Source organism: Panthera tigris, chromosome C1 (assembly GCF_018350195.1).
Source record: "Panthera tigris isolate Pti1 chromosome C1, P.tigris_Pti1_mat1.1, whole genome shotgun sequence".
Lineage (NCBI taxonomy): Eukaryota > Metazoa > Chordata > Mammalia > Carnivora > Felidae > Panthera > Panthera tigris.
The window spans coordinates 200,323,812-200,336,245 of record NC_056667.1 but is presented as its reverse complement, the minus strand read 5'-3'; the positions used below and the strand labels follow the sequence as shown (position 1 = coordinate 200,336,245).

General features: G+C 57.0%; 1 protein-coding gene across 4 annotated transcripts in view; it reads left to right on the top strand.

Annotated features, from left to right (window-relative positions):
* TNS1 (tensin 1) overlaps positions 1–12,434 on the top strand; it is a 201,261-nt gene that overhangs the window by 164,781 nt on the left and 24,046 nt on the right. For 3 of the 4 annotated variants that reach the window (XM_042995305.1, XM_042995307.1, XM_042995308.1), the window contains 4 exons: positions 195–278; positions 4,794–4,990; positions 5,880–5,955; positions 9,646–9,738. In XM_042995305.1, the coding sequence (XP_042851239.1) occupies positions 195–278; positions 4,794–4,990; positions 5,880–5,955; positions 9,646–9,738 (450 nt within the window). The remainder of the gene's footprint in view (positions 1–194; positions 279–4,793; positions 4,991–5,879; positions 5,956–9,645; positions 9,739–12,434) is intronic. The other variant, XM_042995306.1, reaches the window with a different exon arrangement.

Genomic DNA, 12,434 nt, shown 5'->3' with positions numbered 1-12,434 from the left:
CAGAACACCAACTAATCTTGATTTTCTCTTTGTTTTTGTTTTGTTTCGTCTTGTTTAATGCCTTGTCCCTTGCGTTCTCCGTGTGTCCCGTGTCCACCTGCCCCCTGTGCTATGGGTGTGGTGCCTTCCTTGCCTGGTGTCATCCCCTCCCGCTCACCCCCTCCCTGCCGGCTCCCCGGGGTGGGGGTGGGCAGCATACAACGCCAAGCTGCAGAGCATCGGGCACACGAGCTTCCAGCTGCCTCCTCTCCACCGGCTCCGATCTTCCTCCCTCTCTGGTTGGTCCACCTGTGCCCCTTCCCCCTGATAAGTCTGCCGCCCTCACTATGGCTCTCAGCTTCTCTTCCTCTCTGCTCCATGGGCCGCTTCTTCCAAACTTTTGCCCAGTCTAGTCCTCTGTCCTCATTTTTCCATTCCCCTTTACCTTTCTTCCTTCCCTCTTCTGTTCTGTTCTTTCCATCTCTTCCCATTCTCTTTGCCAGCCCCTTACTGCCCCCCCCACCCACTTCTCTCTCCTCCCTCTCTCCACACTCTCTCCCCCTCCTTTCTGCATGAGCGAGTGCTCCCACTTCTGCATGGACACAGGCCTGATGCCTTTTGCCTTGGCCTTATCTGCTGGGAACAGGGTCTGGGGTGACTAGATGAACTTACAGGCTCCCGGTGGACACGCAGGCCACCGCGTGAGTGTGCTCAGTAAGGGTGAGGACAGCCCAGCTCTCTGGCTACCCTGGCCAGACCACTCAGGCTGCTGGGCCAGGGCCTCGGTAGGAGCTAGGCTGTGCTTTGCGTGGGCCACCAGGCTCACGACAAAGAGCGAACATCTGTGCTCTGTCCACTCTAGAGCACACTATTCTCTGGGGATACAGCACACCCTCTGACCTCATCCTGAATCTCGGATCCTAGGACCCGTGGCCAAACGTCAGAAGCCCTGGGTGTGGTCCTGGCTCTGCCTGTGACCCATCTCTGTGACCCTGGGCAGGTCTCTTAATTACTCAGGGCTCAATTGCCTAATGAGAAAAATGGAGAGATCATAGCCCTGCCATGTGTATTTTACGTTGGTGGCTTCATGGCCTCCAGTATGGTGGACCCTTTATCAAGGGTCTGTGTCTGCTCGATGATGCCCACTAACGTCTGCCCCTGGCCTCTCGGACGTAAAGGCCCATAGTCTTTTAGCTCTATGGAGGGAATCTTGTTATCAGTGCCCTGAGCCTCGAAGCCCGAAGGCCCAGGTTAAGAAGGCTGCAGTTCCGGGAAAAGGCTTAGGGGACAGTGGGGATTGTTGACTCCCAATGGCGGTATCTGGTGCTTGCACAGCCCCTCCTCTTCCCAGTCTGTGGATAACGGGGAGATGGCTCTAGCAGAATGCCCCCTGTCCGCCTCCTCTCCCCTCCCTTCACCCTTTCTCGGCCCAGTGGTGGGGAGTGTTCAGTTGGGCCTGGGGGATGGGGGCAGTTGTGGGGTGGGGGGGCCTGTCCCGAGGGGAGCTGGCATGGCTTGCCCTGGGGCTGCTAGTGTGATCGCCGTGTGGCTTTCTGGTGCCCTGGCCCAGCAGGTGGCCTCCCGGATACCCTGGCTTTCGGAGCCCCAGGCATGCCGTCGGACACCCAGCCCCGTCACCTGGAGCTGAGGAATCCAGTCTTTTGGAAATCGGAAGGCTGGAAAGAAGAGCTGGGTCTGTGGGGGTGGAAGTGGCCAGTCCGGGGGCTGCAGGGGAGACATGGGATGAAGCCTGACACCAGGGCATTTGTCCGTGGGACTCGGGTGGTGGGTGGCTGTGCTCGGCCAGAGCGGGTGTGTTGATGTGTGTTAGGGCTACAGCTTCCAGACTTGCAGTGTGTGTGTGTGTGTGTGTGTGTGTGTGTGTGTGTGTGTGTGAGAGAGAGAGAGAGAGAGTGAGTATGTGTGTGCGCCTGTGAGTGTGTGAGAGAGAGAGAGAGAGAGAGAGAGTGAGTATGTGTGCGCGCCTGTGTGTGTGTAGGGAGACAGAGGCCCTGACAGACCGGGAACAGGCTCAAGAGACTGAGAAAGTCTTGGGGTTGAGGGTGGTGGGGGGAAGGAGGGGAGTGGGGAGCAAGCCTATTTTTATGATGGGTCAGTCTGCGGGACACGAGGGAGGGGTGTTCTTTCTCTGACACTGGCTGTTAGCTTGTGTCCAGCTGTCCCAGCTTGGCTGAGGAACAGTAGGACTCTCTTCCCTCCCCCCGGCCATGCCCTGTCTCCCCTCCCATAGAGAAGGACAAGAGAGAGGGGACACGCTCTCCAGCACTCCGGGGCATATCTGAGCCTGCCAAGGGGGACAACAGTGAGATACTGTGTTCAAAGAATGCGAGAGCCCTGGCCGGCCACTGGTGCCATGGGGCGCACTGCGGGGGGAGGGGCTGTCCCCATGGGAGTGGAATGCGGGGTCTTCCCCCTTCTGCAGACTCCTGGCTCTTTGGAGGTCATCCTGTCCATCCCCCTGCCTTAGGACTTGAGGAGGTGTGATTGTTCTCAGATGTCTGACTGCCTTGTGCCGGGGCCTCATGTCTCCACATTTGGGAAGCCCCTCCAGTAGTCTGGCCTCGCCTCTGCGAGGTGGCCACCATTTGTGGCCACCATCTGGGGCACCTAGACATGGAGGATGCTCTGAGCAAACCGGGGAGATTTTTCTCTGTCCCTCTGGGAGATTCAGGGCCTCGGATTAAAACAGACACACTTTTCAAGGGCAGACATCAGATCCCCAAACAGGCCACCCCTTGCAAAGACACAGGGACCTGCCAGAAAGAGGCTGCCGGGCTGGGTGAGCCGGAACTGAAAACCGGCCCTAATGCATTTCTTTCAACCTTGGGGCTGAACTTCGTTCCAAACCCCTAGAGCCTTTCCCAAATGGGCCTCCTTTGTCACAATTATTATTAGAAAATCAATGGCTATGTCTGTTTCTTTCTAATGTTTTTGCCAGGAATGAAATGAGCAGCAGCTCTAGATGAGGCTGCCCAGGAGGCCTGGGGAGGAAGGGGCTCAGCGGAGGTGGGAGAAGCGGGGTGAAGGCAGGCGCACCCTCAGTTGTGAAGTGGCACTCGATGCTGCTGCTTCTCTGAGGGCTGGGAGCCTGGGGTTTGCTGCGGGGTCCCCGGGCGCTGCTCAGCCCTTTCAGGGCCTGCCTGCACCTTTGACCCGGGCTGATGCTCAGACCCTAGTTAGGGCTATGTGACCCCTATGCTTCTATTCTGAAAATAAGGGCATTTTAAGGTGAGGGCTTTTTTGCTTTAAGGAGAGCCGTTTGGGAGTCTGGATCACTGTCCCCATCAAGGGGCTCTTTTGTCTTGGTGGAGATAACAGGGAGGCTGCCTCTGGGCAATGAGGAGCCCAAAGCGGACCCCACCCCATCTGGGTACCGCTGTGCCTTTGTAAATTATGCCAGTCCTGCTGCTGTCTGGATGGGCCCCCAGTAATGGGACATGAGTGACTGTGTGTGTGTGTGTGTGTGAGAGAGAGTGTGTGTCTGGCCCTAGTTTGGCCTCGGCATCTTGCTGCTCATGACAAGTAGGAAGGCTTCCCGGCAAGTGCTTCTCACGGCAGCCTTAGTGGCTGAGCCAGGCCGGAGCTGGGGGTGGGGCACCTGGGGGCACGCCGACCCCACTGTGGATGGTAGACGATTCGCTCTGCAGGAGGGTGATTTCTGCTTGGCTGCGCTGGCACATTTCTAGTGGCCAGCGGTGGGCACACGTGCGTGTGTGCGTGTGCGTGTGCGTGAGTGGTGTGCGGTGGGACAGCGTTCCCAGATGTGCTGGCATGAGGTTGGTGCGGCCAGCGTCCTACGTGACCTTTGGAATATCCCGGCATTTCCTCTCACTTCACCTGCCCTCCCGGGAAGCGGTGAAGGCAGAGCTGAAAGTTCCCTCACACAAGATAATGAAGACAAGAAGCCTGTCCTCAGGCTGGGTCTTGGCCTCCGGGACCTGGGGAGTAAGTTTTCGAGGATTCTGGAGCCAGCTCCATGAGGCAATGGGTTCCGTGCCTCAGCCCAGCTGTGGGAAGACGGAGTGGGAAGGAAGGAGGGCGAGGCTCCCAACGTGCCCGGGCCTGTGGAATGGAGGGGATACAGAAAAGCAGATGGAGCTCATGACTTCAGCCCCTCTGCCTGCTGTTCTGCTGGGAGGGGGAGGGTGGGAAGCTCACCATCTTAGGGGCGAGGAAAGGGGTGAGTAGATGAGGGGCCGGCAGAAGGGAAGTTGGCGAGAGGTTTCAGAGATGCATGGGAGGAAGGGTGGGGAACCCCAGAGAAGACCGGCGATATTCTAGGGGCCAGCTGGGGCTGGGGACTTCACGATAAGACTTGAGTCATTTCTTTGTTTCTCCTCGGGAGCACCATTTGCAAGATGATGCATTATTGGCTCTTTCCAAATTTCTTCCCCACGGGCCTGATGTTGCTTGTCGGTTGACGCGGTCACCTTGGAGACTGTCTCTCCTCCTTCCACCTTCCCTCATTTCCCTGGAAGCTCTGGCCCTCTGCCTCCAGGGTTTGCAAAGAGTTGACATCTGTTTCTTGTATCAGCCCTTGTGCTTTGGGCCCCAGCCCTGTGCAGGGTAGCGATTCCCGGTGAAGGCCAGCCCAACCTTAGCAGCTCCCCCGCCCTGCAGAGAAAGCCTGGGGTGCGGGCGGAGGGAGCTGGTGGGGAGTACTCAGGGGAGACAGGCCCAGCTCCAGTGTGGCCCCTGGCTAAGGTGCACTGCCTTCTCTGGGGGGATTGGGCCTCATCGATCCTTTCTCGCCTAATATGCTCATTGCCTTCTATGCCCTGCATTCTTCCCAGGGGTGCAGGCTCGGGAGAAGCAGCCTGCAGAACCCCCAGCCCCTCTCCGGAGGCGGGCAGCCAGCGACGGACAGTATGAGAACCAGTCTCCAGAACCTGCGTCTCCCCGTAGCCCTGGGGTCCGTTCCCCTGTCCAGTGTGTCTCCCCCGAGCTGGCTCTCACCATCGCCCTCAATCCTGGAGGGCGGCCCAAAGAGGTGAGTCCTTGGGCTGTGTCCTGTGGCCAGAGAGGGTAGTGGAGCCCACCTGAACTATCCAGGGGCCCGATAGTCACCCGAGTGACACTCTCCTGTCAGTAAACTCAGTTCTCACCCTATGTCTCTTCTCTGGCATGTGGAAGCTGGCATTTCCCTCCCTAAATAACTTCTATGCTCCCACTTCTTACATCAACACTGAGGTTGAAGTTCCCCCTTTGACTCCTAAAGGGCGCCCCTTAGTAGGGTGGTAAGGATCCTGGGTATGACACAGATGACCCCAGTCTCTACACTCCGAACCCGATCATAGAGACTGACAAGAGTGTTGTTGAATTCTTTCTAGGTATAGAGTTTTCTTGGGATATCTAATTTCTATGTCAAAATGTTTGCACTTCTGAGCCATTTCAGTAGTTGGAGGCAGTAGATTCCAGTGTATTAAGGCTGGGACAGGGCTGAGGAATATGCATTGTAGACGTGCATCTTGGAAGATCCTGATACGAGTGGCCCATGTCGGATACAATCCAGGCTAGTGAGTTACTCTGGATATAAATGGCTCTTGGACATCTTTTCTCTCCTGACTGCCTTCTGGACCCGAGTCCCCCATCCCAGCCCCTTGTCTTTGGCTCCATTGTGGAGTATTTCCAAGGCAGGTGCCCCTCATTTCCACCCATGCTGGCCCACGGTTTTGCAAAGAGCCGATTTCCACGGTTTTGCAAAGAGCAGTGATGAAGAAATTGGTGGCCATCTCCCTTTGACCTTTGTGCTTGCCTGAGGAGGGGTGGGTGGTTGGGCTGGCGAGGGGACTAGTGGGCCGGTTACTTGGGAAGCCCCTGATTGCAGGGTATGGCCGCCAGTGGGCATCCCCTCTACCTGCCCTGTTCTTCTCTTGCAGCCCCATCTGCACAGCTACAAGGAGGCCTTTGAGGAGATGGAGGGAGCCTCCCCGACCAGCCCACCACCCGGCGGGGGTAAGAGCTCCTCACTGAGTCTGTCTTCCCTGGGTCCCCTCAAGCCCTTCTCTCAGCCCTGGCCTGAGTAAGCACCCCGGTGTGGGGGGAGGTGCTGGCAGTGCTGGGCGTGGCCAGGATCTGCCACTCATTTCACTTCACCATCCTGCCCCACGTCTCTTCCTTCCGTCGTCCATGTGCAGACATGTACGGATGCAGCAGCCACAGGCTTGGGATCCTGCTGACCTTCTGTGGGGTCCCCGGCCTCCCACCGTCTAGATTTTTCCTAACTGTTGAGAGTTTTTGCATCCTGCGTGCAACATCCCCCCCCCCGCCTCCCCCAATTCCTAAAGCGACTGTGACTTGCCGATGTGTCCCTGAGATACCCTTTGACCTACTTGCTCCTGACGCCCATTTCTGTCTACATCCAGGCACCTGTTCCGTTTCAGGCAGCCTACTTAGTTTCCATCAAGGAAAGAAAGGCCCAGAACACTCAGCCTGGCAGAGTCCCCATCTCATCCATCCTTGGTCTCCAGGCAGGAGCATTTAGTTTGTACCTCCTGATGCACTCACTGGAGAGGCAAAATCCCCCAAGGACACAGGCATTTCCAACCAAACAGAAGACCCGTCTGAGTGCAGGGGTGGAGTAGAAGAGGCAGGAGGAGCTGGAAGAGGGCAGCGTGGGACAGCAGTGATGGGACAATACTGAGAAGGACTCGGGGGGGGGTCTGTGGCAGGCCCGGGGCAGCAGAGGAGGGAGAGACCGGGGAGGGGAGGAGGGTGATAACAGAACTGGTGACATGTTCTCCTGGTGGCTGGCTGTCCTGAGGACGGGAGGAACGTGGCACCAGTCCCCGCCACGGTGCCAGCACAACTAGTGTTGGCTGTCATCTGGGACACGCAGGAGGCCCAAGTCGTGAGCAGCAGCTCACGTCCAAGGAAAACAGGACACGAGTCACGTTTGTGATGAGACATTTTCTAGCAGCCGCCTTGAAAGACATAATAGGAAACCGGAGAAGTACGTTTTAATATTTTTCTATTTAACCCCAAATATCTAAAATATTATCGTTTCAATAGGTAGATCAAGATAAAAATATTTTTTTTAAATTTTTTTTTAACGTTTATTTATTTTTGAGACAGAGAGAGACAGAGCATGAACAGGGGAGGGTCAGAGAGAGGGAGACACAGAATCTGAAACAGGCTCCAGGCTCTGAGCTGTCAGCGCAGAGCCCGACGCGGGGCTCGAACTCACGGACCGTGAGATCATGACCTGAGCCAAAGTCGGATGCTTAACCGACCGAGCCACCCAGGCGCCCCTCAAGATAAAAATATTAACGGGGTCTGTTACAATCTTTTTTAAAAAATGTGAAAAGAGGCCAATGAAATCCCTTTCAGTAACAGGTTTTATTTAACCCCAAAGACCTGTCATACAAAGAGATGTGTTGCCTTCTTATTTCACAGTAAGTGTTTGAAATCGGGCGTGTGTGTTACACGCGCAGCACATCTCGATTCAGATTGGCCACACCGCGCAGGTGCTCTAAAGCCACGTGTGTGCCTCAGGGCTCCCCTCGTGGACAGTGCGGGCCCAGGGCAGTCTGCTCAAGAGGCAGCTCTGTGGCCTTTTGTGACTCCGTGGAATCGCTCTCCCTGGTCTCAGCCCTCCGCCTTCACCCCTGCTCCAATTCGCGGTTGGTCCAATCAGCCAGGATCTTGGTCATCACCCTGTTTGGGATGGAAGCCATCTGGGCTGAGCTCGAGTTAGGTTTTGTCCCGTGTGCCTGTTCCCATTCTTCTCGCCCTGCCCTTGCCAGCCCTGGTGTCCCAGCGGGGAGAGTAAGTCCGAGGCTTCATCGGTGCACAGGGTTGGGAGAGAGGACAGAGGCAGAGAAATGCGAGGAATTTCTCTGTCGGGAAGCAAAAGCCTTGCCTGGCTTCAGGGCCACCCACTCGTCTGCCTCAGCAGAAGAGCCAGATGCCTGGGGACTGGGGCATGAGTGACGAGGCAGCTGGAGATGCTTGAGGTGGAGCCAGGAGAAACCTCCCCCTGCCTCTTGTCCTCTTCATCTTGGGTCACTGGGCCACCTGTGCCTCTGCTACGCCAGCTGGGCCCTCACATGCACACCTGTGGGCTGGAGATGCTTCGTGCCCATTCCATGGGCAGTGGTCTCTGAAGCTGGGCTCAATCCTCCATAATTAATCACGTTCAAATTCATTCGTTTGACAAACATTAATAAGTGCTTCATAAATATCTCTTGCAAGACACCATTTTCAGTAAGGGGGGGCTGGAGGGTGGTGGAAACCAAAAGTGTGTGTGTGTGTGTGTGTGTGTGTGTGTGTGTGAGTGTGTGTGCACGTAAGGAGAGAGACCTGCAAACCTGGATCTGCCTCACTACCCAGATGTGTACGTTTGTACACATTTGTCTCCCGTGCTGTATTTGTCCAATCGGCACCTAAGGATGGTGCGAGGATAGACTCTGCCCCCCACCTGGACCCCTGCGAGTTCCCACTGTTCCTGTGTGCACCCATGTACACAGCCACCTGTGCACCAGCAACTTATGTATGTCGCTTGCATTGAGAGCGTGTAGCTTTTGTTTCCTGTAGGTCTCTCTGCCTTTTGGGAAAAGGATTGTGGGGGGGGGGTCCCAGAGCTGCTGTGGGGGTGCTAGGCATCGGAGGGTGGCCGCTGGTCTGTTGAGGCCAACGGCGTGTGGCAGGCAGGCTTGGGTCCTGGCCGAGGCTGCGTGTCCTCAGGGCCCGTGGCCTCTGCACGCTCCCCGTGGCTGGGCTAGGAGACACAGAGCTTGCTTCTTTGCTTCTTCTCAGAGGTGTGTTAGGAGAGGCAGCTACTGCCACCGAGGAGAGATCTCGTGGCTGGGCATAACCACCGCCCTGCAGTTCAGCTCGGACGCTGGCCACGTCCTTGGCTGATAGGAAAACGGCTGACAGCCCTCTCTAACCTTGTGTGTTCCATGACACTTCTAACCCAGACAGGCAGCTGCGAAGGGCCTTGGGGTTTGCTCAGGGAGTCAGTGCTCTTGGCCAAGGATGGTGGCGATGGGGCTTCTCCCTCTTCCCGGACGCTGGGATTTGGGGGTACAGAGAGCCTCACACTGAGAAATTCTCTCTTCCTGGGGTTTGCAAGTGATGTGGTTGGCTGAGGGCTGCCCTGGGGTCTCAGGGTGGGCACGGCTCTGCCTGGGGTCCCTTTCCTCCCTCTGTCCTTTACAGGATGTGCCATCTTGATATCCCATTTCCTTTAGTTCTCTAAGTCCATTGAAATGCGTGGTATAGAAAGACTGTGCATCGGCGGGGAACAAGAGGATGAGGGAAGGGAGAGTATAGTATGGAGGAAGTCAGAGAAAGCCAGAGAAGCCTGTGTGTATGTCGTGAGCCGTGGCGATTCAAGGGGATCACGGCGATGCAACTGAGGTCAAGAAATTAACTTCCTTGAGGTTGAGGGCCAGGCTGAGGGGCAGCTCCATGTCTTGACTTTGTCTACCCTTGGAGCTGTGGAGGAACACAGAGACAGGAAAGGGCAGTGGCAGCAACTTCTGGGACTGGGGCTGGTTCTTCTGCACCCCCTCCTGTCGCCCACCCCTCACCGACATGCCCTCACTTATGGGTGTTTGCACTCCTGCCCCTTTTCCTCTCCCCACACCTCTCTCGCCCCGAGGCTCACTCGCCGTGTCTCCTTTCTTCTTTCTGGCACAGTGCGCTCCCCTCCAGGTCTGGCCAAGACACCCCTGTCGGCTCTTGGCCTGAAACCCCACAACCCAGCGGACATCCTGTTGCACCCTACCGGTGGTGAGTGACAGGGCATGGAAGGTGGGGGGGGGGAGGCCAAAGGAGTGAGTCAGCATCTGAGGACCCCTGTGGTCCTGGGCGGGGCCTCAGGATCTAATCAGAAAATGCCCCGAGGTGATGGGTTCTCAGGACCCTTCTGGAAACAAGATGGCAACCTGGCTTTGTGCCCACACTGTCAGGTCTGAGTGGGGGTTCTCTGTGCAGGGGTGGAGGCGGGTAGGTCCCTTTATAGTCTTCATGGGGTCAGTGCCACTCCCGGGGTCCTCTGACAGGGGGATTTGGAGGCTTGGCCTCAGTTTCCTTCTCTGCCAGAAGCCTGGCTCTGCCATCCCCCAGTGTTCAGGCACTGTGTACTTGGAAACACGTACACACACACACACACACACACACACACACAGGTGTACACACACTCCCAGTTCACACCTCCTACTTCCTTATCACGTGCCCCAGCTCCTTTCTTCCCTGTGGGGAAGGGGAGAGTGGAGGGCCCTGGTCCCTGAGTGGCCATTCTGCGCAGGCAGAGCCCAGAAGGTTGTTCCCTAGACTCTGGCTTTAGGGCTGGGCTGGGGCTCTTGGGGCCAACTTTGCTTTTTCTCCTTGTCACCAGAAGACTGATCCAGCCAGGTAGGAGGGCAATGACACGCATGTGTGACCCACACGGCCGGCACAGCCTCCCACTTGGAGGTGTCTGCATGGCCAGGGACACTGAGTCACCAGGGAGCAGAGGGGCTGGGGCTGCCTCTCACCGGCCAGCACACTTCTGCTCGAGATGTAAGCCGAGGGGGCAGGGGCCGTGAGAGGGGCCGGCTTTGTCCCTGGGAGCGAGGCTGTCCTTGAACTGTGCGCCCTGAGCCCTCAGGGTCCTGTCAGGGTGGATCTTACCCCTCACCCTGGGCTCTTCCGCCCTGGCCTCACCCCTGCTTTCCTACCACCTCTTTCTCAGTGAATTCTCTTTCAGGAAATAATCCCTGTTAATCGGTCTCTCTCTCTCTCCTTTCTGCTCTTCCTCACCTCCTCATCATCTGCCTCTCTTTCCTGCCTCTCCTTCCTGCTACCTCTCCTCTCATCTTCCCTCAGAGGAGGATGAGGGGAAGGTGGTGACAGAGCTTCCCAAAGGTAAGTGTGGCTTTGCTGGTGGCCGCTTCACTCTCTCTGAGTCTGGCAGTGGCTGTTCACGAGGGGCTTGGTTGGGCTGGCTCGGGGGCAGTTCTCTTTTCTGATGGGTCTCAGATGACCAGGTACATAGCTTTCTGGTCCCCACCCCCTGGTGATGAGCTGTCCCCCTGGATGCTGCCCCGAGTTCTGACCAGGGAGCTGGGCACAGGTTCAGGCGTAGCCAGCTCCAGGTGCCAGTGTGGTGCCCCCTCGTGATGATCCACCCCCCCTCCACCCCCGCCCCTTCCTCCCCCAGCGACACTTCCGCTAGCTTGCCTGCGGTGCGGCCAGCCCCCTCAGAGGGCGAAGGGACACACGTTATCCCACTTCCTGGGGCGTGCCCCACGTGCATAGCTCAGAGCAGGTTTCTCAGCAGACTTAGAGCCGAGAGTTGCCCCCTTGAAGCCCTTGCTACCACAGATGGTAGGTAGGGAGTCTGCTTTCTGGAATCTTGGATGCCTCTGGGGATTTCATGACAGCTATGGATCTCCTCCCACACAAATGCATCAGGACACCGTGCACATAACTTTGACAGTTTCAAGAGGTTAGCATGTCTGTGTCCCAGCTTAACCCTCAGTTTAGATGAATTCTGTGTTGTACATGAAGCAGAGCAGGGGACATAAGCAGAGGTGGGACACAATCTGGTTGGAGGCCTTTAACTTATTAGGAACAGGATTCAAGTGATGATTCAAGAGCATCAGGTGAAATGAAGGGGGTGCCGGCCGAGGCCGTCTGTGTGTGACTCTGGGCATCAGGGTCCCCGTCTCCATCAGGGGGGCTTGGATGAGGTGGGCACTGAGGTCCCTTCCAGCTCTGACATGTTAGATGTTCTGACTTCCTACTCGGGCCCTGGTTCCATGTGGCCTGCTTTCTTTAAAGGCTCTATCTGCTTTTCCGAATCCCACCTGCCTCGTTCCTTTGCACTCACCGCCTTGATTTCCCACCCCCAAAGTGGGCATGGGCTGTGCCCCTCTGAATCTGCGCACTGGACACCAGCCAGAGTTTGGGCAGCAGCCCCAGGCTGCCTGGGGGTTGCAGAACAAGGTGGCTGCCAGCAACAGGCCCCAAGCAGGGGGAGCCACAGCGTGCTCTTGGCTGCCCTTCTCCCCAGCCTCCTACAGGAGTCAGGGGTGGGGAAGGGCTTTCCCCCAGGCCGGCTGCTGGCTCCTAGCTCCTGACAGGGCAGTGGGGATGGGACAGGAGTCCAGAAATGCTGGGGCCCAGGAGCACCCACAAACCCTCTCCAGTGGGAGGCTCTGAGGGGGGATTATCCCACAGGCTGATAGGTGCTGGGTGTTGTGTTTCCCACTTTGGGGTGACACTTCAGAGAAGTGAGTCTCAGCAGAACTGAACTGCCCATTTTACCGCACGAATGACTCTCGGCCTTCAAGGCCCCGAGTCCTCCGACCCTCCTTTGTGTGTCCGGGAGCCACAGAGTTTGGAGGGGATGATTCTTGGGGATCACCTCTGCTGGACCCATCGTTTCCACAGATGTGGGACGGAGGCCTGTGTTGTGAGTGAGGGTCTGGGGCTTCAGTCCA